Source organism: Coregonus lavaretus (genome assembly GCF_964263955.1).
Source record: "Coregonus lavaretus genome assembly, chromosome: 1".
Taxonomy (NCBI): Eukaryota; Metazoa; Chordata; class Actinopteri; order Salmoniformes; family Salmonidae; genus Coregonus; species Coregonus lavaretus.
In genome coordinates this window covers 81634526-81656591 of record NC_139988.1, presented here as the reverse complement: position 1 = coordinate 81656591, position 22066 = coordinate 81634526, and the positions used below count along the sequence as shown (strand labels likewise).

Below are 22066 nucleotides of genomic sequence, written 5' to 3'. Positions count from 1 at the left end.
CTTTTCTAGTGAGGAGAGTTGGGAATACCATTCCTAGTATTGGGAGTGAAGTGTATGCAGAGACACAGGGAGAGACACAGAGAGAGACACAGAGAGACACAGAGACAAAGAGACACACAGACAGAGACACAGAAAGAGACAGAGACACACAGAGAGAGACAGAGACACACAGAGAGAGACAGAGACCCAGAGAGAGACACAGAGAGAGAGAGAGCGAGAGACAGAGAGACACAGAGAGACCGAGAGAGACAGAGCGAGAGACAGAGACAGACACAGAGACAGACACAGACAGACCGAGAGAGAGAGAGAGAGAGCGAGAGACAGACACAGAGAGAGACAGAGAGACACAGAGAGAGAGACCAAGAGAGACCGAGCGAGAGACAGAGACAGACACAGAGACAGACACAGAGAGAGACAGAGAGACACAGAGAGAGAGAGCGAGAGACAGACACAGAGAGACACAGAGAGACAGAGAGAGAGAGAGCGAGAGACAGACACAGAGACAGACACAGAGAGAGACAGAGAGACACAGAGAGACCGAGAGAGAGAGCGAGAGACAAACACAGAGAGACACAGAGAGACAGAGAGAGAGAGAGCAAGAGACAGAGACAGACACAGAGAGACACAGATAGACCCAGAGAGAGACAGAGCGAGAGACAGAGCGAGACACAGAGAGACCTAGAGAGAGACACACAGAGAGACACAGAGAGAGACACATAGAGACACAGAGAGAGACACACAGAGAGACACAGAGACACAGAGAGAGACACAGAGAGAGACACAGAGAGACCTAGAGAGAGACACGCAGAGAGACACACAGAGAGATACACAGAGAGAGACACAGAGAGAGACACAGAGAGAGACACAGAGAGACACAGAGAGACACAGAGAGAGACACAGAGAGACAGAGAGAGACACAGAGAGAGAGACAGAGCGAGCGACAGAGACAGACACAGAGACAGACAGAGAGCCACAGAGAGACACAGAGAGACACAGAGAGACAGAGAGAGACACAGAGAGACACAGAGAGACAGAGAGACACAGAGAGAGAGAGAGAGCGAGCATGATAACAAAAACACACTCTGCTATGTATAGTAAATAACTCCGCTCTCAGCTTCCTGTGTTCTCTCTCTGTGCTCAGTTTCCATTTTCGTATTAGCCATACTGTAGTTAGTTGATGTGGAAAATGAAGCGTGCCGTTTTTTTCTCAAGCCCTGCCCTATCAAAACGGCTGATACACACATGCGTGTATATGCACGCTCAAGCACAGGTGCACGCACGCACGCACACACGCACGCACGCACACACACATGCGCACGTACAGACTAACACCCGCACACACACAGTCAGCATGGAAAAACAGAGGTGTAGAGGAATATGAGAGAGAAAACTTCAAGACAAATCATTTAGATCAATCATTTAGTACCTTCCAACCAATCTATAACTGTATCTAAACATGTCTCTTTCAGTGTCAGGTAGAGTAAACATGAGGACATGGCTTGGCGATAAAGGGAAGCGAACAGTATACTAGGCTTGAGCGGTATACCGTACATACCGTATATACCGTAAACCTGGGTATTTGGAAATAGCCCCGGATGGTTTTTCAATAAAGTCAATACCGTTGAAAGTATTTACTTGAAGTTTTTCAATACATTTTAATATTTGTAAGTTCTTTTTAAGAAAATACCTGCAGTCAACTTGTGCAATGCTTCAGCAGATAAAGCAGATTGCGTTCTTCATTTCAGCTGTCACATTTTTTGACATTATGAAGCTTACCATAGTTTACCAGTCACGTGTTTGTTTGTAAATAGCACAACAGGAGTCGCGTTTTATACTGAAAGTCAAGTGTTTTTTGGCTTCAATAGAGTGATCAGGGACGTGCAACTATAGTTTTCCTTCACAGAAAATACATTAGCGCAACACATTCGGCAGAAAATAGCTTCATTTTCATCAGATGACAACAGAAGTACAACGCTGTTTGGCTGGCAGCCACACGTAAATGAGATTACAATAAAAAAGCAAGGTCTTTTTTGCTAAAGCGATGCATGGCCAACATATTTCTAATGTATAGGCTTATCATATAAAGAATGTAGCCAACTACATTTCCTAAGGTTTTGCTTAAAGTTATTCTTGCATTTTACCGGAGAAAAATAGGCTGGCTACACCGAGAAAGTACCGGAGAAATGTAGCTACACATCAGTCAGAGCGCTCCAGAGAAATGTAGATACACATCAGTCAGAGCGCTCCAGAGAAATGTAGCTACACATCAGTCAGAGCTCTCCAGAGAAATGTAGATACACATCAGTCAGAGCGCTCCAGAGAAATGTGGCTACACATCAGTCAGAGCGCTCCAGAGAAATGTGGCTACACATCAGTCAGTGTGCTGTCTGCTGATAGAATGCCTGTTTGTGAATTCTCATCTGTGGAGAAGTGGAGAAGTGCAACTGAAGCACAAAATTAGTCTGATGCCGAGCAGAAATTACAATAAGAAGCATTTTAGATCTGTATTTACAAAACACAGCAAGATATTTCTTATGCGTTTACACGACCACTAGTTTAACTTTCTATCTAATAAGAGGCTGAATTAATAAGGTGGCGGGGCATCATATTGTGTTAGCTTTCTGCTGTGTTTGAGAAGTCAAAGCCCTTTGGATGACTTATTTGTACAGCTGCCACTGCCATCTTGATTTCCTTGCAGGCAGGCCTGTTGCCCTAGAGACTGCAGACTCCACACAGACACAGCGTGCAGAAATGCTGCTGGAGAGCCAGTACTGCATGAGTCTAAACTTTGTTCATTTGCACAATGTATCTCGTTCACATTTGCTTGCAAATGTCCAAACTGACCAAAAATGACATTCGGTAGCTGAATAACTTCATGAGCTGGATTGCCTGTCTTTGCGATGCGTTTATTTTTGTTTGCACTCGTTAGCATATTTAGCTAGCAGCCTCCATAGAAATTCACTATTACTTGTGCTAATTATGTTAGCATTATGGTAATAGAAGCCCAATGGGCTTTTCTACGTTTTTGGCGCCCCTTGTGTACTAAACTGGTAATACCGTAAATCCCAGTGTGAGAGAAGGACGATATGAAAATCTGGATACAGCCCAACCCTACACTATACACTTCAGAGGTTCAGCTAAATCCCCAAAGCTCTTGTAAACATGAGTGCAGATTAAGCAAAGCGGCGAGACTTCAAAGAAAACGCCACAGGCCTACAGCCAGCCACAGCCAAGCATTAGCAGAAGGGGGGCTTGGACTGTTCCACTGAGCCTGGGGCAGAGCCTGGAGCCGGGCGATAGTGAGTGTGTGTGTGATCCGTATTCACCACCACTAGTCTTCAGCTGTCAGTCACATAGCCAACTCTGTCACACTCCTTGTTGGTTATGCCAGAGTAAAGGCTTGGTAGCTCTCTATGGGCACACGGACACACACACCTCTCAGGGGAGGGACAGCCAGCAGCATGGCTTGGTGGGCTCAATGTGGGAAAGTTTAACAGTGGACTGGTGAAGCCTCCCCATAGTCAGTCACGGAGCCATTCTTCCACAACTAATAAGCCTCGGAAGGGTTCTGTGGTGCAGTTCATGTCAGTCCAGTCCACACCAGCAGTCCACACAAGCCGGGAGGAGGAAACATTATACCAACACGATGAACAGCCAGCCGTCTGGTCTGTCTGTCTGTCTGTCTAGTAATGGTGTTGGATCAGAGACAGGGAAAATGTGATCAATCAACAGCTCACAGCTGATACGTAAGGGAGCGCTCACATGCATAATTTTACATGCTGAGGATTAGCGTAAGCATGCGTACAAACAAACTAGTCCACTCTCTCCACTCTCTCTGAGCCATCGCCATGGCTCACTGGTCATCAGAGACTTCACATTTGCATGTACATTTTGTAAAAAAAACTGAAATACCTTATTTACATGGCTCTTGACTTGACATGAAAGCACTCATGGGAATGAAGCCCCTTAATGGAAGATGAGGTATTTCAGTGAAGCTTGGAATGTTGTGCATCTGTATATACAGTGCATTCGGAAAGTATTCAGACCCCTTGACTTTTTCCACATTTTGTTACGTAACAGCCTTATTCTAAAATGGATTAAAGTGGGTTTTTTTCTCTCATCAATCTACACACAATACCTCATAATGACAAAGCGAAAACATGTTTCTACAACTTACCTGTGGTAAATTCAATTGATTGGACAAGATTTGGAAAGGCACATACCTGTCTACAAAAGCTCCCACAGTTGACAGTGCATGTCAGAGCAAAAACCAAGGCATGAGGCCAAAGGAATTGTCCGTAGAGCTCAGAGACAGGATTGTGTCGAGGCACAGATCTGGGGAAGGGTACCAAAACATTTCTGCAGCATTCAACGTCCCCAAGAACACAGTGGCCTCCATCATTCTTAAATGGAAGAAGTTTAGAACTACCAAGACTCTTCCTAGAGCTGGCCACCCAGCCAAACTGAGCAATCGGGGGAGAAGGGCCTTGGTCAGGGAGGTGACCAAGAACCCAATGGTCACTCTGACAGAGATCAAGAGTTCCTCTGTGGAGATGGGAGAACCTTCCAGAAGGACAACCATCTCTGCAACACTCCACCAATCAGGCCTTAATGGTAGAATGGCCAGAAGGAAGCCACTACTCAGTAAAAAGGCACATGACAGCCCGCTTGGGAGTTTTCCAAAAGGCACCTAAAGACTCTCAGACCATGAGAAACAAGATTCTATGGTCTGATGAAACCAAGACTGAACTCTTTGGCCTGAATGACAAGCGTCACGTCTGGAGGAAACCTGGCACCATCCCTACGGTGAAGCACGGTGGTAGCATGCTGTGGGGAGAAGAATGGGAGAATCTCACCAAATACAGGTGTGCCAAGATTGTAGCGTCATACCCAAGAAAAAAATATTTAATCAATTTTAGAATAAGGCTGTAACCTAACAAAATGTGAAAAAAGTCAAGGGGTTTGAATACTTTCCGAATACACTGTAATGTATATACAGGAGCCTACATAAGAGGTCCGGTGTGGCTCAGTTGGTAGAGCATGGCACTTGCAACATCAAGGTTGTGGGTTCGATTCCCACAGGGGACCAGTACGAACAAATATGAAAAGGTACAGTGCCTTGCAAAAGTATTCATCCCCCTTGGCATTTTTCCTATTTTGTTGCATTACAACATGTAATATCAATTGATTTTTATTTGGATTTCATGTAATGGACATACACAAAATAGTCCAAAATGGTGAAATGAAAAAAATAACTTGTTTCAAAGAATTCTAAAAAATAAATAACGGAAAAGTGTACAGTGGGGAAAAAAAGTATTTAGTCAGCCACCAATTGTGCAAGTTCTCCCACTTAAAAAGATGAGAGAGGCCTGTAATTTTCATCATAGGTACGTCAACTATGACAGACAAAATGAGAAAACAAAAATTCCAGAAAATCACATTGTAGGATTTTTCATGATTTTCTTTGCAAATTATGGTGGAAAATAAGTATTTGGTCAATAACAAAAGTTTCTCAATACTTTGTTATATACCCTTTGTTGGCAATGACACAGGTCAAAGGTTTTCTGTAAGTCTTCACAAGGTTCTCACACACTGTTGCTGGTATTTTGGCCCATTCCTCCATGCAGATCTCCTCTAGAGCAGTGGTGTTTTGGGGCTGTCGCTGGGCAACACAGACTTTCAACTCCCTCCAAAGATTTTCTATGGGGTTGAGATCTGGAGACTGGCTAGGCCACTCCAGGACCTTAATGCTTCTTACGAAGCCACTCCTTCGTTGCCCGGGCGGTGTGTTTGGGATCATTGTCATGCTGAAAGACCCAGCCACGTTTCATCTTCAATGCCCTTGCTGATGGAAGGAGGTTTTCACTCAAAATCTCACGATACATGGCCCCATTCATTCTTTCCTTTACACGGATCAGTCGTCCTGGTCCCTTTGCAGAAAAACAGCCCCAAAGCATGATGTTTCCACCCCCATGCTTCACAGTAGGTATGGTGTTCTTTGGATGCAACTCAGGATTCTTTGTCCTTCAAACACGACGAGTTGAGTTTTTACCATCTGACCATATGACATTCTCCCAATCCTCTTCTGGATCATCCAAATGCACTCTAGCAAACTTCAGACGGGCCTGGACATGTACTGGCTTAAGCAGGGGGAAACGTCCAGCACTGCAGGATTTGAGTCCCTGGCGGCGTAGTGTGTTACTGATGGTAGGCTTTGTTACTTTGGTCCCAGCTCTCTGCAGGTCATTCACTAGGTCCCCCCGTGTGGTTCTGGGATTGTTGCTCACCGTTCTTGTGATCATTTTGACCCCACGGGGTGAGATCTTGCGTGGAGCCCCAGATCGAGGGAGATTATCAGTGGTATTTTATGTCTTCCATTTCCTAATAATTGCTCCCACAGTTGATTTCTTCAAACCAAGCTGCTTACCTATTGCAGATTCAGTCTTCCCAGCCTGGTGCAGGTCTACAATTTTGTTTCTCGTGCCCTTTGACAGCTCTTTGGTCTTGGCCATAGTGGAGTTTGGAGTGTGACTGTTTGAGGTTGTGGACAGGTGTCTTTTATACTGATAACAAGTTCAAACAGGTGCCATTAATACAGGTAACGAGTGGAGGACAGAGGAGCCTCTTAAAGAAGAAGTTACAGGTCTGTGAGAGCCAGAAATCTTGCTTGTTTGTAGGTGACCAAATACTTATTTTCCACCATAATTTGCAAATAAATTCATTAAAAATCCTACAATGTGATTTTCTGGAGAAAAAAAAATCTCCATTTGTCTGTCATAGTTGACGTGTACCTATGATGAAAATTACAGGCCTCTCTCATCTTTTTAAGTGGGAGAACTTGCACAATTGGTGGCTGACTAAATACTTTTTTCCCCCACTGTATTCACCCCGTTTGCTATGAAGCCCCTAAATAAGATCTGGTGCAACCAATTACCTTCAGAAGTCACATTATTAGTTAAATAAAGTCCACCTGTGTGCAATCTAAGTGTCACATGATCTGTCACATAATCTCAGTATATATACACATACCTGTTCTGAAAGGCCCCAGAGTCTGCAACACCACTAAGCAAGGGGCACCACCAAGCAAGCGGCACCATGAAGACCAAGGACCTCTCCAAACAGGTCAGGGACAAAGTTGTGGAGAAGTACAGATCAGGGTTGGGGTATTAAAAAACATCCAAAACTTTGAACATCCCACGGAGCACAAATAAATCCATAATAAAAAAAATGGAAAGAATATGTCACCACAACAACTGCCAAGAGAGGGCCGTCCACCAAAACTCACGGACCAGGCAAGGAGGGCAATAATCAGAGAGGAAATAAAGAGACCAAATATAACCCTGAAGAAGCTGCAAAGCTCCACAGCGGAGATTGGAGTATCTGTCCATAGGACCACTTTAAGCCATACATTCCACAGAGCTGGGCTTTACGGAAGAGTGGCCAGAAAAAAGCCATTGCTTAAAGAAAAAAATAAGCAAACACGTTTGGTGTTCGCCAAAAGCTATATGGGAGACTCCCCAAACATATGGAAGAAGGTACTCTGGTCAGATGAGACAAAAATTTAGCTTTTTGGCCATCAAGGAAAACGCTATGTCTGGCGAAAACCCAACACCTCTCATCACCCTGAGTACACCATCCCCACAGTGAAGCATGGTGGTGGCAGCATCATGCTGTGGGGATGTTTTTCCATCGGCAGGGACTGGTCAGAATTGAAAGAATGATGGATGGCGCTAAATACAGGGAAATTCTTGAGGGAAACCTGTTTGTCTTCCAGAGATTTGAGACTAGGACAGAGGTTCACCTTCCAGCAGGACAATGATCCTAAGCATACTGCTAAAGCAACACTTGAGTGGTTTAAGTGGCCTAGTCAAAGCCCAGACCTTAATCCAATTGAGAATCTGTGGTATAAATTAAAGATTGCTGTACACCAGCGGAACCCATCCAACTTGAAGGAGCTGGAGCAGTTTTGCCTTGAAGAATGAACAAAAATCCCAGTGGCTAGATGTGCCAAGCTTATAGAGACATACCCCAAGAGACTTGCAGCTGTAATTGCTGCAAAAGGTGGCTCAACAAAGTATTGACTTTGGGGGGGGGGGGGGGGGGGGTGAATAGTTATGCACGCTCAAGTTTTCTGTTTTTTGCATCTTAAAATTGGTAGGCATGTTGTGTAAATCAAATGATACAAACCCCCAAAAAATCCATTTTAATTCCAGGTTGTAAGGCAACAAAATAGGAAAAATACCAAGGGGGGTGAATACTTTCGCAAGCCACTGTATGCACTCACTACTGTAAGTCGCTCTGGATAAGGGCGTCTGCCAAATGACTTAAATGTAAAATATTGAGCAGTGACTCCAACAAGGAAATCAATCAATTTCTCCATCTGTACATCCTCCCACAGTGACTCCAACAAGGAAATCGATCAATTTCTCCATCTGTACATCCTCCCACAGTGGGTATTATCCATAGAGCTTGCAGGGCCAGTCTAAACACACGCAGCCCCCCGCAACGCACGTACACACACACACACACACACAAGCACAGCCCCTATTACGGGGATGCTCCTGCCTCCAAAGCCTGTCACGCTCCCATGACCACGGATCAAACTGTCACTACTTATTAGCTGTGCTGGAGGTTGAAAACTAACCCCCCTGAAAACACTGCTATTGACTCAATCAGTTGGTGGCATTAAGCTTATTAAGGTAATAACATATATAGAAGAAGACACGCTGGGGATGGATAGTGGTATCCTCCTCAACAATACTCTACTCTATCAGCAGTCCAACTAGAGGAGAAAGCCACAGTTGAAGTCGGATGTTTACATACACTTAGGTTGGAGTCATTAAAACTTGTTTTTCAACCACTCCACAAATTTCTTGTTAACAAACTATAGTTTTGGCAAGTTGGTTAGGACATCTACTTTGTGCATGACACAAGTCATTCTTTCCAACAATTGTTTACAGACAGATTATTTCACTTATAATTCACTGTATCACAGTTCCAGTGGGTCAGAAGTTTACATACACTAAGTTGACTGTGCCTTTAAACAGCTTGGAAAATTCCAGAAAATGATGTCATGGCTTTAGAAGCTTCTGATAGGCTAATTTACATCATTTGAGTCAATTGGAGGTGTACCTGTGGATGTATTTCAAACCCTACCTTCAAACCCAGTGCCTCTTTGCTTGACATCATAGGAAAATCAAAAGAAATCTGCCAAGACCTCAATATAAAAATTGTACACCTCCACAAGTCTGGTTCATCCTTGGGAGCAATTTCCAAACGCCTGAAGGTACCACGTTCATCTGTACAAACAGTACGCAAGTATAAACACAATGGGACCACACAGCCGTCATACCGCTCAGGAAGGATACGCGTTCTGTCTCCTAGAGATGAACGTACTTTGGTGCGAAAAGTGCAAATCAATCCCAGAACAACAGCAAAGGACCTTGTGAAGACGCTGGAGGAAACAGGTACAAAAGTATCTATATCCACAGTAAAACGAGTCCTATATCGATATGACCTGAAAGGCCGCTCAGCAAGGAAGAAGCCACTGCTCCAAAACCGCCATAAAAAAGCCAGACTACGGTTTGCAACTGCACATGGGGACAAAGATCGTACTTTTTGGAGAAATGTCCTCTGCTCTGATGAAACAAAAGTAGAACTGTTTGGCCATAATGACCATCGTTATGTTTGGAGGAAAAAGGGGATAGGCTTGCAAGCCGAAGAACACCATCCCAACCGTGAAGAACAGGGGTGGCAGCATCATGCTGTGGGGGTGTTTTGCTGCAGGAGGGACTGGTGCACTTCACAAAATAGATGGCATCATGAGGAAGGAAAATTATGTGGATATATTGAAGCAACATCTCAAGACATCAGTCAGGAAGTTAAAGCTTGGTCGCAAATGGGTCTTCCAAATGAACAATGACCCCAAGCATACTTCCAAAGTTGTGACAAAATGGCTTAAGGACAACAAAGTCAAGGTATTGGAGTGGCCATCACAAAGCCCTGACCTCAATCCTATAGAAAATGTGTGGGCAGAACTGAAAAGCATGTGCGAGCAAGGAGGCCTACAAACCTGACTCAGTAACACCAGCTCTGTCAGGAGGAATGGGCCAAAATCCACCCAACTTATTAATTGAGTGTACGTACACTTCTGACCCACTGGGAATGTGATGAAACAAATAAAAGCTGAAATAAATCATTCTCTCTACTATTATTCTGAAATTTCACATTCTTAAAATAAAGTGGTGATCCTAACTGACCTAAGACAGGGAATTTTTACTAGGATTAAATGTCAGGAATTGTGAAAACTGAATTTGGCTAAGGTGTATGTAAACTTCCGACTTCAACTGTATATCAAACTGTGTGTTGGCTCTTTGAAATCACTGCTACAGATATAACTCACTACTCCCTCTGAGGTGTAGCTTCAGCAATATTGTGAACATGTCACAAAGGCAATCTGTTACCATATTACTGATTCCTAACAACCTAAACTATTCGATTCAGATGAACATGAATAGCCTAGGGAAAGATGATAGGGGCTAAGAGCTAAGGGCTAGAGGCTAGGGGCTAGGGGCTAGGGGCTAGGAGAGAGTGGCAGGGGTTGGTTTGGGACTACAGAATGGGCTGTGGTGGGTTCTTCTTCTCACCTGGGATGTTGTGGATGGTGATGGCCAGGATCAGGAGGACGATGCGCCTCCATCTGCTTCCGGTTTGCCCTGCCTCTTCCTGTTGCCGGCTGCCCACTTCCTGTCCCTCGGAATCTGAGGAGCCAGCGTCGACGTGGGGGCCTTTCCTCCTCTGGTACACGTCTCCTCCGTTCTCAATCTTATCTGTAAGGAAGACATGACACAACATTCAGACAACATTCCTACAACATTCCTACAATATAAGAGTCCTTGACAATTAAGCAATCTTTCAGATTAGAATACGATTAAGCACTATTAGAAGACGATTAAGCAATGGTAACCATTATTTCAGCAAATTGGGCTCTATGAAAATTCCAAGTGAAACATGCAGTGAGGGAAAAAATGATTTGATCCCCTGCTGATTTTGTACGTTTGCCCGCTGACAAAGAAATGATCAGTTTATAATTTTAATGGTAGGTTTATTTGAACAGTGAGAGACAGAATAACAACAAAAAAATCCAGAAAAACGCATGTCAAAAATGTTATAAATTGATTTGCATTTTAATTAGGGAAATAAGTATTTGACCCCCTCTCAATCAGAAAGATGTATGGCTCCCAGGTGTCTTTTATACAGGTAACGAGCTGAGATTAGGAGCACACGCTTAAAGGGAGTGCTCCTAATCTCAGCTTGTTACCTGTATAAAAAGACACCTGTCCACAGAAGCAATCAATCAATCAGATTCCAAACTCTCCACCATGGCCAAGATCAAAGAGCTCTCCAAGGATGTCAGGGACAAGATTGTAGACCTACACAAGACTGGAATGGGCTACAAGACCAAAGCCAAGCAGCTTGGTGAGAAGGTGACAACGGTTGGTGCGATTATTCGCAAATGGAAGAAACACAAAAGAACTGTCAATCTCCCTTGGCCTGGGGCTCCATGCAAGATCTCACCTCGTGGAGTTGCAATGATCATGAGAACGGTGAGGAATCAGCCCAGAACTACACGGGAGGATCTTGTCAATGATCTCAAGGCAGCTGGGACCATAGTCACCAAGAAAACAATTGGAAACACACTATGCCGTGAAGGACTGAAATCCTGCAGCGCCCGCAAGGTCCCCCTGCTCAAGAAAGCACATATACAGGCCCGTCTGAAGTTTGCCAATGAACATCTGAATGATTCAGAGGAGAACTGGGTGAAAGTGTTGTGGTCAGATTAGACCAAAATGTTGCTCTTTGGCATCAACTCAACTCGCCGTGTTTGGAGGAGGAGGAATGCTACCTATGACCCCAAGAACACCATCCCCACCGTCAAACATGGAGGTGGAAACATTATGCTTTGGAGGTGTTTTTCTGCTAAGGGGACAGGACAACTTCACCGCATCAAAGGGACGATGGACGGGGCCATGTACCGTCAAATCTTGGGTGAGAACCTCCTTCCCTCAGCCAGGGCATTGAAAATGGGTCGTGGATGGGTATTCCAGCATGACAATGACCCAAAACACACGGCCAAGGCAACAAAGGAGTGGCTCAAGAAGAAGCACATTAAGGTCCTGGCCTTGCCAGTCTCCAGACCTTAATCCCATAGAAAATCTGTGGAGGGAGCTGAAGGTTTGAGTTGCCAAATGTCAGCCTCGAAACCTTAATGACTTGGAGAAGATCTGCAAAGAGGAGTGGGACAAAATCCCTCCTGAGATGTGTGAAAACCTGGTGGCCAACTACAAGAAACGTCTGACCTCTGTAAATTGCCAACAAGGGTTTTGCCACCAAGTACTAAGTCATGTTTTGCAGAGGGGTAAAATACTTATTTCCCTCATTAAAATGCAAATCAATTTATAACATTTTTGACATGCGTTTTTCTGGATTTTGTTGTTGTTATTCTGTCTCTCACTGTTCAAATAAACCTACCATTAAAATTATAGACTGATCATGTCTTTGTCAGTGGGCAAACGTACAAAATCAGCAGGGGATCAAATACTTTTTTCCCTCACTGTAGGTCTGATGAGAAGCTGATTAGTATGTTCATCATCTAAACGGTTACTATTGCCGTCAATTAATGGAAAGCAAGTCTAACTAACTAACCTACAAATGATTATGTAAAAAAGTTACATGTCAATATTCCCTCATTTCAATACAATACCAGTCAAAGGTTTGGAAACACCTACTCATTCCAGGGTTTTTCTTTCTTTTTTACTATTTCCTACATTGTAGAATAATAGTGAAGACATGAAAACTATGAAATAACACACATGGAATCATGTAGTAACCAAAAAAGTATTAAACAAATCAAAATATATTTTATATTTGAGATTCTTCAAATAGCCACCCTTTGCCTTGATGACAGCTTTGCACACGCTTGGCATTCTCTCAACCAGCTTCATGAGGTAGTCACCTGGAATGCATTTCAATTATCAGGTGTGCCTTCTTAAAAGTTAATTTGTGGAATTTCTTTCCTTCCTAATGCATTTGAGCCAATCAGTTGTGTTGTGACAAGGTAGGGTTGGTATACAGAAGATAGCCCTATTTGGTAAAAGACCAAGTCCTTATTATGGCAAGAACAGCTCAAATAAGCAAAGAGAAATTACAGTTGATCATTACTTTAAGACATGAAGGTCAGTCAATAAGGAACATTTCAAGAACTTTGAAAGTTTCTTCAAGTGCAGTCGCAAAAACCATCAAGCGCTATGATGAAACTGGCTCTCATTAGGACCGCCACAGGAAAGGAAGATCCAGAGTTACCTCTGCTGCAGAGGATAAGTTCATTCCGTCTGGTTTGCTTAATATAAGGAATTTGATGTATAGCATTTACTTTTACTTTGTACTTTTACTCAAGTATGACAATTAAGTACTTTTTCCCCCCACTGTACTTTAGTACATTTAAAACCAGATACTTTTAGACTTTACTCATGTAGTATTTTACTGGGTTACTTTCACTTGAGTCATTTTCTATTACGGTATCTTTACTTTTACTGAAGTATGCCAACGGAGTACTTTTTCCACCACTGATCGGACCTATACATTTATTTTGTTGTCTAATAGCCACCAATCCCTCTTTCCCCTATTCCCACCCTCAGACACTGATAAATGCATCATCAATGTAGGGCTAATCATTTGATTACTCTAGGTAGTGGGTGTCCTTTTAATAAGCTAAACCAAGATGACTTACTCTAACAGGAATGTTTTAAGTTACTATTACATAAGTTATGTGAGTAGGGGAGATAAAGAATTTGAAAATGAGAGCAACAGGAAACAGATTCAAGGCTGGTCCTCAGAAGATTTCAGGGCTTGATGACAAGTGTCAGCATTGCTCTGTGCCCCCTAACTGGTGTGTACCATATTCCCATATGGGGACATTAGCGTGGGTGAACCTAGCACACAAGCCAGAGAAACGCATTTGCATGTGGCTGCCAAGAGACGTCCGCTGTGCTCGGGTGGCCACTTCTCTGGCTCTCATCCTGAAATTAGACTGGAAGTGGTCAGGAGACGGGGTTGTGTGTGTGTGTGTAGGGGGGCTGATTGATTACAGCCGAGTGATGGGTTCCAGACCCCCACAGCCAACCCCCTTAGAGTAGAAACAAATCTATTCTATCACTAATTTACTAATCTCTCTGATCACTGGGAATAAGAGCCAGGAACACATGCGCGCACAAACAAACACACACGCTTCATTGAATGGGGAACAGAGGGACAAAGAGCCCACTTACCCATCTACACTGGGTAGAAGGAAAAGATACATGGGTCTAGGTCAGCCATGGTTTAGACTAGTACACACGTATGAAAAGGTCTAACCTTCCTCATGTGTAATTGCTCTCTTAGGAAGAAAATCCTGGGACAAATGAAAGCACTTAGATGTTCTGTCCTTACATATAGATTATTTGAGCTCAGAGGACATTTAGGCCTATTATTTTTATTATGAGTTGCTAAGGGAGAGCGGAAGGTAGGGAGAGCGAGCGAGCGAGCGAGAGAGAGAGAGAGAGCGCACGAGCGAGCGCAAAAGAGCGAGAGAGATTATAATATTAAAAACTTAAAGGGTAGGAAGCATGAGTTTTTACTCACCAAAGTAAAAAAAAACAGTGTGGTCAAAGACTTAATAACATAGCTGTAGTCACGATCTGGTAACCTATAACTACAACAATAGTTATGTTTTGGGTTTTTTACATATTTATTCACTTATTTCCGGATATCTTCAAAACTATCCACAATGCACTATTTCTCAACGTCATATGGAGAATCTATTCTGCGTTAGCTAGCTCGAGCTGGCTAACGTTAGCCATTAGCCATGTAGACTAAGTGTTGGCAGTGGTGAGCTAAAATCCACCATTCATGAGGTATGATGTTAACAACCAATCAGATTCCCTACACGTGGGGGCCGCATGATCTCCGTGAAGTAGGCTATTAGTAGGTTTAGTACGAGCGTGCTACAGTAGCTGACTGACTGTGCTGTTGTGATCATTTCCCTCTGCCTGGAGCCCTCCTCCGATCGTCGTCTTATTGTTGATTCTTTCCCTGCGTCTCCTGTGCCCACTGCCACCTCTGGATTATTGCCTAATTTTAGATTTACATATCGCTATTGAATTAGCTGACTCTCCCTCGGCTGGTGAAACAGCCTCTCCCTCTGAAGCTCCTCTCTCCTTGGCTCTTCTTCGGTAGCTAACTCAGCTGTCAAATCGCTAAGTCTTCACTATCTCTACTTTATATCTGCTGGCTTAAAAAAAAAAATCCTGCCTGTGGTAGACTAGTTGGTGTTGTTCTCTGGCTTAATACCTAACTATGTCAACCATGGTGGTTGGCTAGCTAGGCTAATTAGCTTTCTAGGCTAGCTAGCAGGCTAAGAAAAAAACTTTAGCTGGCTGGCTTGCTGGCTACGATAACTGCATATACCAGTAACATTATTTGATAACTGGTTAGATGGCGTTATTTATTTCCAAAACGTTGGTTTACTTTAATGTAGCTATAAGATGTCTGGTTAGACTGTAAACTCTTCTTCCAGACTCACATTAAGCATCTCCAATGCAAAGTTAAATCTAGAATCGGCTTCCTATTTCGCAACAAAGACTCCTTCACTCATGCTGCTAAACATGCCCTCGTAAAACGGACTATCCTACCGATCCTTGACTTTGGTGAAGTCATTTACAAAATAGCTTCCAACACTCTACTCAGCAAATTGGACATAATCTATCACAGTGCCTTCCGTTTTGTCACCAAAGCCCCAAATACTCCCCACCATTGTGACCTGTACGCTCTCGTTGGCTGGCCCTCACTACATATTCGTCGCCAAACCCACTGGTTCCAGGTCATCTATAAATCCCTTCTAGGCAAATCCCTGCCTTATCTTAGCTCATTGGTCACCATAGCAACACCCACCCGTAGTATGCGTTCCAGCAGGTATATCTCACTGGTCATCCCCAAAGCCAACACCTCCTTTGGTCGCCATTCCTTCCAGTTCTCTGCTGCAAATGACTGGAACGAACTGCAAAAATCTCTGAAGCTGGAGACACTTATCTCCCTCACTATCTTTAAGCATCAGTTGTCAGAGCAGCTTACCGATCACTGCACCTGTACACAGCCCATCTGTAATTTACATATTGTTATTTATTTTGCTAATTTGCACCCCATTATCTCTATTTGCACATCATCTTCGGCACATCTATCACTCCAGTGTTAATACTAAATTATAATTGTAAGTATTTTGCACTGTGGCCTATTTATTGCCTTACCTCCATAACTTACTACATTTGCACACACTTTCTATTGTGTTATTGACTGTACGTTTTGTTTATTCCATATGTAACTCTGTGTTGTTGTTGTTTTTTCCGCACTGCTTTGCTTTATCTTGGCCAGGTTACAGTTGTAAATGAGAACTTGTTCTCAACTGGCTTACCTGGTTAAATAAAGGTGAAATAAGATAGGTGTTGATAGCAACTGGCTGACTCATGCAGTGCTAACGTAACATTAGCAGGCTGGTAATTATTTTGAAGTTATTTCTGTTGGAGTTTACATTATAGGGAATAGGCTGGCATGCCGGGTCCTCCACATCACAAAAACATTTTCCGGCATGACTTCGGCATTCTGTTCGCTTTTATGTAATAACCAAAAAATTGAAAAGTGAGGTGTAACTTTGCGTTGGGACTATTGATGCGTATACTAATGCAAATCCATATGTTACATGTGGTTACGTTTATGCTACCTACCCTTTAAAGGGGTTACATGTGAACTGCAGCACTCTCTTGGAAACTAGGCAAATTGCAACACTTAGGCTGAATAAAAAAAAATACTCTTTACTTAAGTTTGACTTGTGCGTCTTTTTACTTTCAGTTTTGTACACCATCTTGGTTACTGAAAATATTTCTCACAGCGATACAGATGGTACAATGATTCCCTATACTATACATTGTTTTGTCACAAACTGAAATGAGGCAAACATATTGCAATTTTAGCATCTATGGAATAGCACAGCAATTTCTTCTGCCATTGTTGATTCTGCTCCTGAGGGAATGGCCACGCCTCTAACTGACGCTGAGGGCTCAACAGTAGTGTGTGTGCTGAATGTCACTGTGGATACTATTTGGCGAGGTTTGATTGCCAATCTCTAGTACAACCATTCTACCGGTCAATCACTTTGAGTGACAGATCAGGGGGACGTGCTCAACAGGAAAATTAACACTGGAGTCTCATTCTGACCTAGACCGCGTGCACATGCACACGCACACACACACACACACTCCCCTGACACAATCCCTTTTCTCGTGCACGTGAAGGGCGCTCAGCCGTACTTTTCGCACGTGGATAATGTTTGTGCATGAGAACCGCCCCTATGGATAAAATATCGCCCCACGTCTAGCTTAAGTTAAAAATAACGGACCACGCAGCCCTCTGCTTTATATACAGTGCCTTCGGAAAGTATTCACACCCCTTGACTTTTACACATTTTGTTACGTTACAGCCTTATTCGAAAATGGATTCAATCAAAAAAATCCTCAGCAATCTACACACAATACCCCATAAGTGAAAACAGGTTTAGATTTTTTTTGCAAATGTATTAAAAATAAAAAAACTGAAATACCTTATTTATATAAGCACTCAGGCCCTTTGCTATGGGACTCGAAATTGAGCTCAGATGCATCCTGTTTCCATTGATCATCCTTGAGATGTTTCTACAACTTGATTGGAGTCCACCTGTGGTAAATTCAATTGATTGGACATGATTTGGAAAGGCACACACCTGTCTACGTAAGGTCCCACAGTTGGTAGTGCATGTCAGAGCAAAAACCAAGCCATGAGGTCGAAGGAATTGTCCGTAGAGCTCAGAGACAGGATTGTGTTGAGGCACAGATCTGGGGAAGGGTACGAACAAATTCTGCAGCATTGAAGGTCCCCAAGAACACAGTGGCCTCCATCATTCTTAAATGGAAGAAGTTGAGAACCACCAAGACTCTTCCTAGAGCTTGCCGCCTGACCAAACTGAGCAATCGGGTGAGAAGGGTCTTGGTCAGGGAGGTGACCAAGAACCCGATGGTCAGTCTGAAGGAGCTCCAGAGTTCCTCTGTGGAGATGGAATAACCTTCCAGAAGACAAACCATCTCTGCAGCACTCCACCAATCAGGCCTTAATGGTAGTGGCCAGACGGAAGCCACTAATCAGTAAAAGGCACGACAGCCCTCTTGGATTTTGCCAAAAGGCACCTAAAGACTCTCAGACCATGAGAAACAAGATTATCTGGTCAGATGAAACCAAGATTGAACTCTTTGGCCTGAATGCCAAGTGTCACGTCTGGAGGAAACCTGGCACCATCCCTATGGTGAAGCACGGTGGTGGCAGCATCATGCTGCAGGGATGTTTTTCAGAGGCAGGGACTGGGAGACTAGTTAGGATTGAGGCAAATATGAACGGAGCAAAGTACAGAGAGATCCTTGATGAAAACCTGCTCCAGAGCGCTCAGGACCTCAGACTGGGGTGAAGGTTCACCTTCCAACAGGACAACAACCCTACGCACACAGCCAAGACAACGTAGGAGTGGCTTCTGGACAAGTCTCTGAATGTCCTTGATTGGCCCAGCCAGAGCACGGACTTGAACCCGATCGAACATCTCTGGAGATACCTGAAAATAGCTGTGCAGCGACGCTCCCCATCCAACCTGACAGAGCTTGAGAGGATCTGCAGAGAAGAATGGGAGAAACTCCCCAAATACAGTTGTGCCACGCTTGTAGCGTCATACCCAACAAGACTCGATGCTGTAATCACTGCCAAAGGTGCTTCAACAAAGTATTGAGTAAAGAGTCTGAATACTTATGTAAATGTAATATTTCAGTATATACAGTGGGGAGTATTTGATACACTGCCGATTTTGCAGGTTTTCCTACTTGCAAATCATGTAGAGGTCTGTAATTTTTATCCAGAAAATCCAGAAAATCACATTGTATGATTAAGTAATTAATTTGCATTTTATTGCATGACATACAGTGGGGAAAAAAAGTATTTAGTCAGCCACCAATTGTGCAAGTTCTCCCACTTAAAAAGATGAGAGAGGCCTGTAATTTTCATCACAGGTACGCGTCAACTATGACAGACAAAATGAGAAAAATAAATCCAGAAAATCAAATTGTAGGATTTTTTATGAATTTATTTGCAAATTATGGTGGAAAATAAGTATTTGGTCAATAACAAAAGTTTCTCAATACTTTGTTATATACCCTTTGTTGGCAATGACACAGGTCAAACGTTTTCTGTAAGTCTTCACAAGGTTTTCACACACTGTTGCTGGTATTTTGGCCCATTCCTCCATGCAGATCTCCTCTAGAGCAGTGATGTTTTGGGGCTGTCGCTGGGCAACACGGACTTTCAACTCCCTCCAAAGATTTTCTATGGGGTTGAGATCTGGAGACTGGCTAGGCCACTCCAGGACCTTGAAATGCTTCTTACGAAGCCACTCCTTCGTTGCCCGGGCAGTGTGTTTGGGATCATTGTCATGCTGAAAGACCCAGCCACGTTTCATCTTCAATGCCCTTGCTGATGGAAGGAGGTTTTCACTCAAAATCTCACGATACATGGCCCCATTCATTCTTTCCTTTACAAGGATCAGTCGTCCTGGTCCCTTTGCAGAAAAACAGCCCCAAAGCATGATGTTTCCACCCCCATGCTTCACAGTAGGTATGGTGTTCTTTGGATGCAACTCAGCATTCTTTGTCCTCCAAACACGATGAGTTGAGTTTTTACCAAAAAGTTCTATTTTGGTTTCATCTGACCATATGACATTCTCCCAATCCTCTTCTGGATCATCCAAATGCATTCTAGCAAAACTTCAGACGGGCCTGGACATGTACTGGCTTAAGCAGGGGGACACGTCTGGCACTGCAGGATTTGAGTCCCTGGCGGCGTAGTGTGTTACTGATGGTAGGCTTTGTTACTTTGGTCACAGCTCTCTGCAGGTCATTCACTAGGTCCCCCCGTGTGGTTCTGGGATTTTTGCTCACCGTTCTTGTGATCATTTTGACCCCACGGGGTGAGATCTTGCGTGGAGCCCCAGATCGAGGGAGATTATCAGTGGTCTTGTATGTCTTCCATTTCCTAATAATTGCTCCCACAGTTGATTTCTTCAAACCAAGCTGCTTACCTATTGCAGATTCAGTCTTCCCAGCCTGGTGCAGGTCTACAATTTTGTTTCTGGTGTCCTTTGACAGCTCTTTGGTCTTGGCCATAGTGGAGTTTGGAGTGTGACTGTTTGAGGTTGTGGACAGGTGTCTTTTATACTGATAACAAGTTCAAACAGGTGCCATTAATACAGGTAACGAGTGGAGGACAGAGGAGCCTCTTAAAGAAGAAGTTACAGGTCTGTGAGAGCCAGAAATCTTGCTTGTTTGTAGGTGACCAAATACTTATTTTCCACCATAATTTGCAAATAAATTCATTAAAAATCCTACAATGTGATTTTCTGGATTTTTCTCTCTCAATTTGTCTGTCATAGTTGACGTGTACCTATGATGAAAATTACAGGCCTCTCTCATCTTTTTAAGTGGGAGAACTTGCACAATTGTTGGCTGACTAAATACTTTTTTTCCCCACTGTAAGTATTTGATACATCAGAAAAGCAGAACTTATTATTTGGTACAGAAACCTTTGTTTGCAATTACAGAGATCATACGTTTCCTGTAGGTCTTGACCAGGTTTGCACACACTGCAGCAGGGATTTTGGCCCACTCCTCCATACAGACCTTCTCCAGATCCTTCATGTTTCGGGGCTGTCGCTGGGCAATACGGACTTTCAGCTCCCTTCAAAGATTTTCTATTGGGTTCAAGTCTGGAGACTGGCTAGGCCACTCCAGGACCTTGAGATGCTTCTTACGGAGCCACTCCTTAGTTTCCCTGGCTGTGTGTTTCAGGTCGTTGTCATGCTGGAAGACCCAGCCACGACCCATCTTCAATGCTCTTACTGAGGGAAGGAGGTTGTTGGCCAAGATCTCGCGATACATGGCCCCATCCATCCTCCCCTTAATACGGTGCAGTCGCCCTGTCCCCTTTGCAGAAAAGCATCCCCAAAGAATTATGTTTTCACCTCCATGCTTCACGGTTGGGATGGTGTTCTTGGGGTTGTACTCATCCTTCTTCTTCCTCCAAACACGGCGAGTGGAGTTTAGACCAAAAAGCTCTATTTTTGTCTCATCAGACCACATGACCTTCTCCCATTCCTCCTCTGGATCATCCAAATGGTCATTGGCAAACTTCAGACGGGCCTGGACATGCGCTGGCTTGAGCAGGGGGACCTTGCGTGCGCTGCAGGATTTTAATCCATGACGGCGTAGTGTGTTACTAATGGTTTTCTTTGAGACTGTGGTCCCAGCTCTCTTCAGGTCATTGACCAGGTCCTGCCGTGTAGTTCTGGGCTGATCCCTCACCTTCCTTATGATCATTGATGCCTCACAAGGTGAGATCTTGCATGGAGCCCCAGACCGAGGGTGATTGACCGTCATCTTGAACTTCTTCCATTTTCTAATATTTGCGCCAACATTTGTTGCCTTCTCACCAAGCTGCTTGCCTATTGTACTGTAGCCCATCCCAGCCTTGTGCAGGTCTACAATTTTATCCCTGATGTCCTTACACAGCTCTCTGGTCTTGGCCATTGTGGAGAGGTTGGAGTCTGTTTGATTGAGTGTGTGGACAGGTGTCTTTTATACAGGTAACGAGTTCAAACAGGTGCAGTTAATACAGGTAATGAGTGGAGAACAGGAGGGCTTCTTAAAGAAAAACTAACAGGTCTTTGAGAGCCGGAATTCTTACTGGTTGGTAGGTGATCAAATACTTATGTCATGCAATAAAATGCAAATTAATTACTTAAAAATGATACAATGTGATTTTCTGGATTTTTGTTTTAGATTATGTCTCTCACAGTTGAAGTGTACCTATGATAAAAAATTACAGACCTCTACATGCTTTGTAAGTAGGAAAACCT

The 22066-nt window shown here is 43.6% G+C and overlaps 1 protein-coding gene across 1 annotated transcript in view; it reads right to left on the bottom strand.

The window, feature by feature from the left end:
- slc39a11 (solute carrier family 39, member 11) overlaps positions 1 to 22066 on the bottom strand; it is a 160097-nt gene that overhangs the window by 30243 nt on the left and 107788 nt on the right. Inside the window, exon 4 of the mRNA XM_084171580.1 lies at positions 10647 to 10829. Within this exon, the coding sequence (XP_084027706.1) occupies positions 10647 to 10829 (183 nt within the window). The remainder of the gene's footprint in view (positions 1 to 10646; positions 10830 to 22066) is intronic.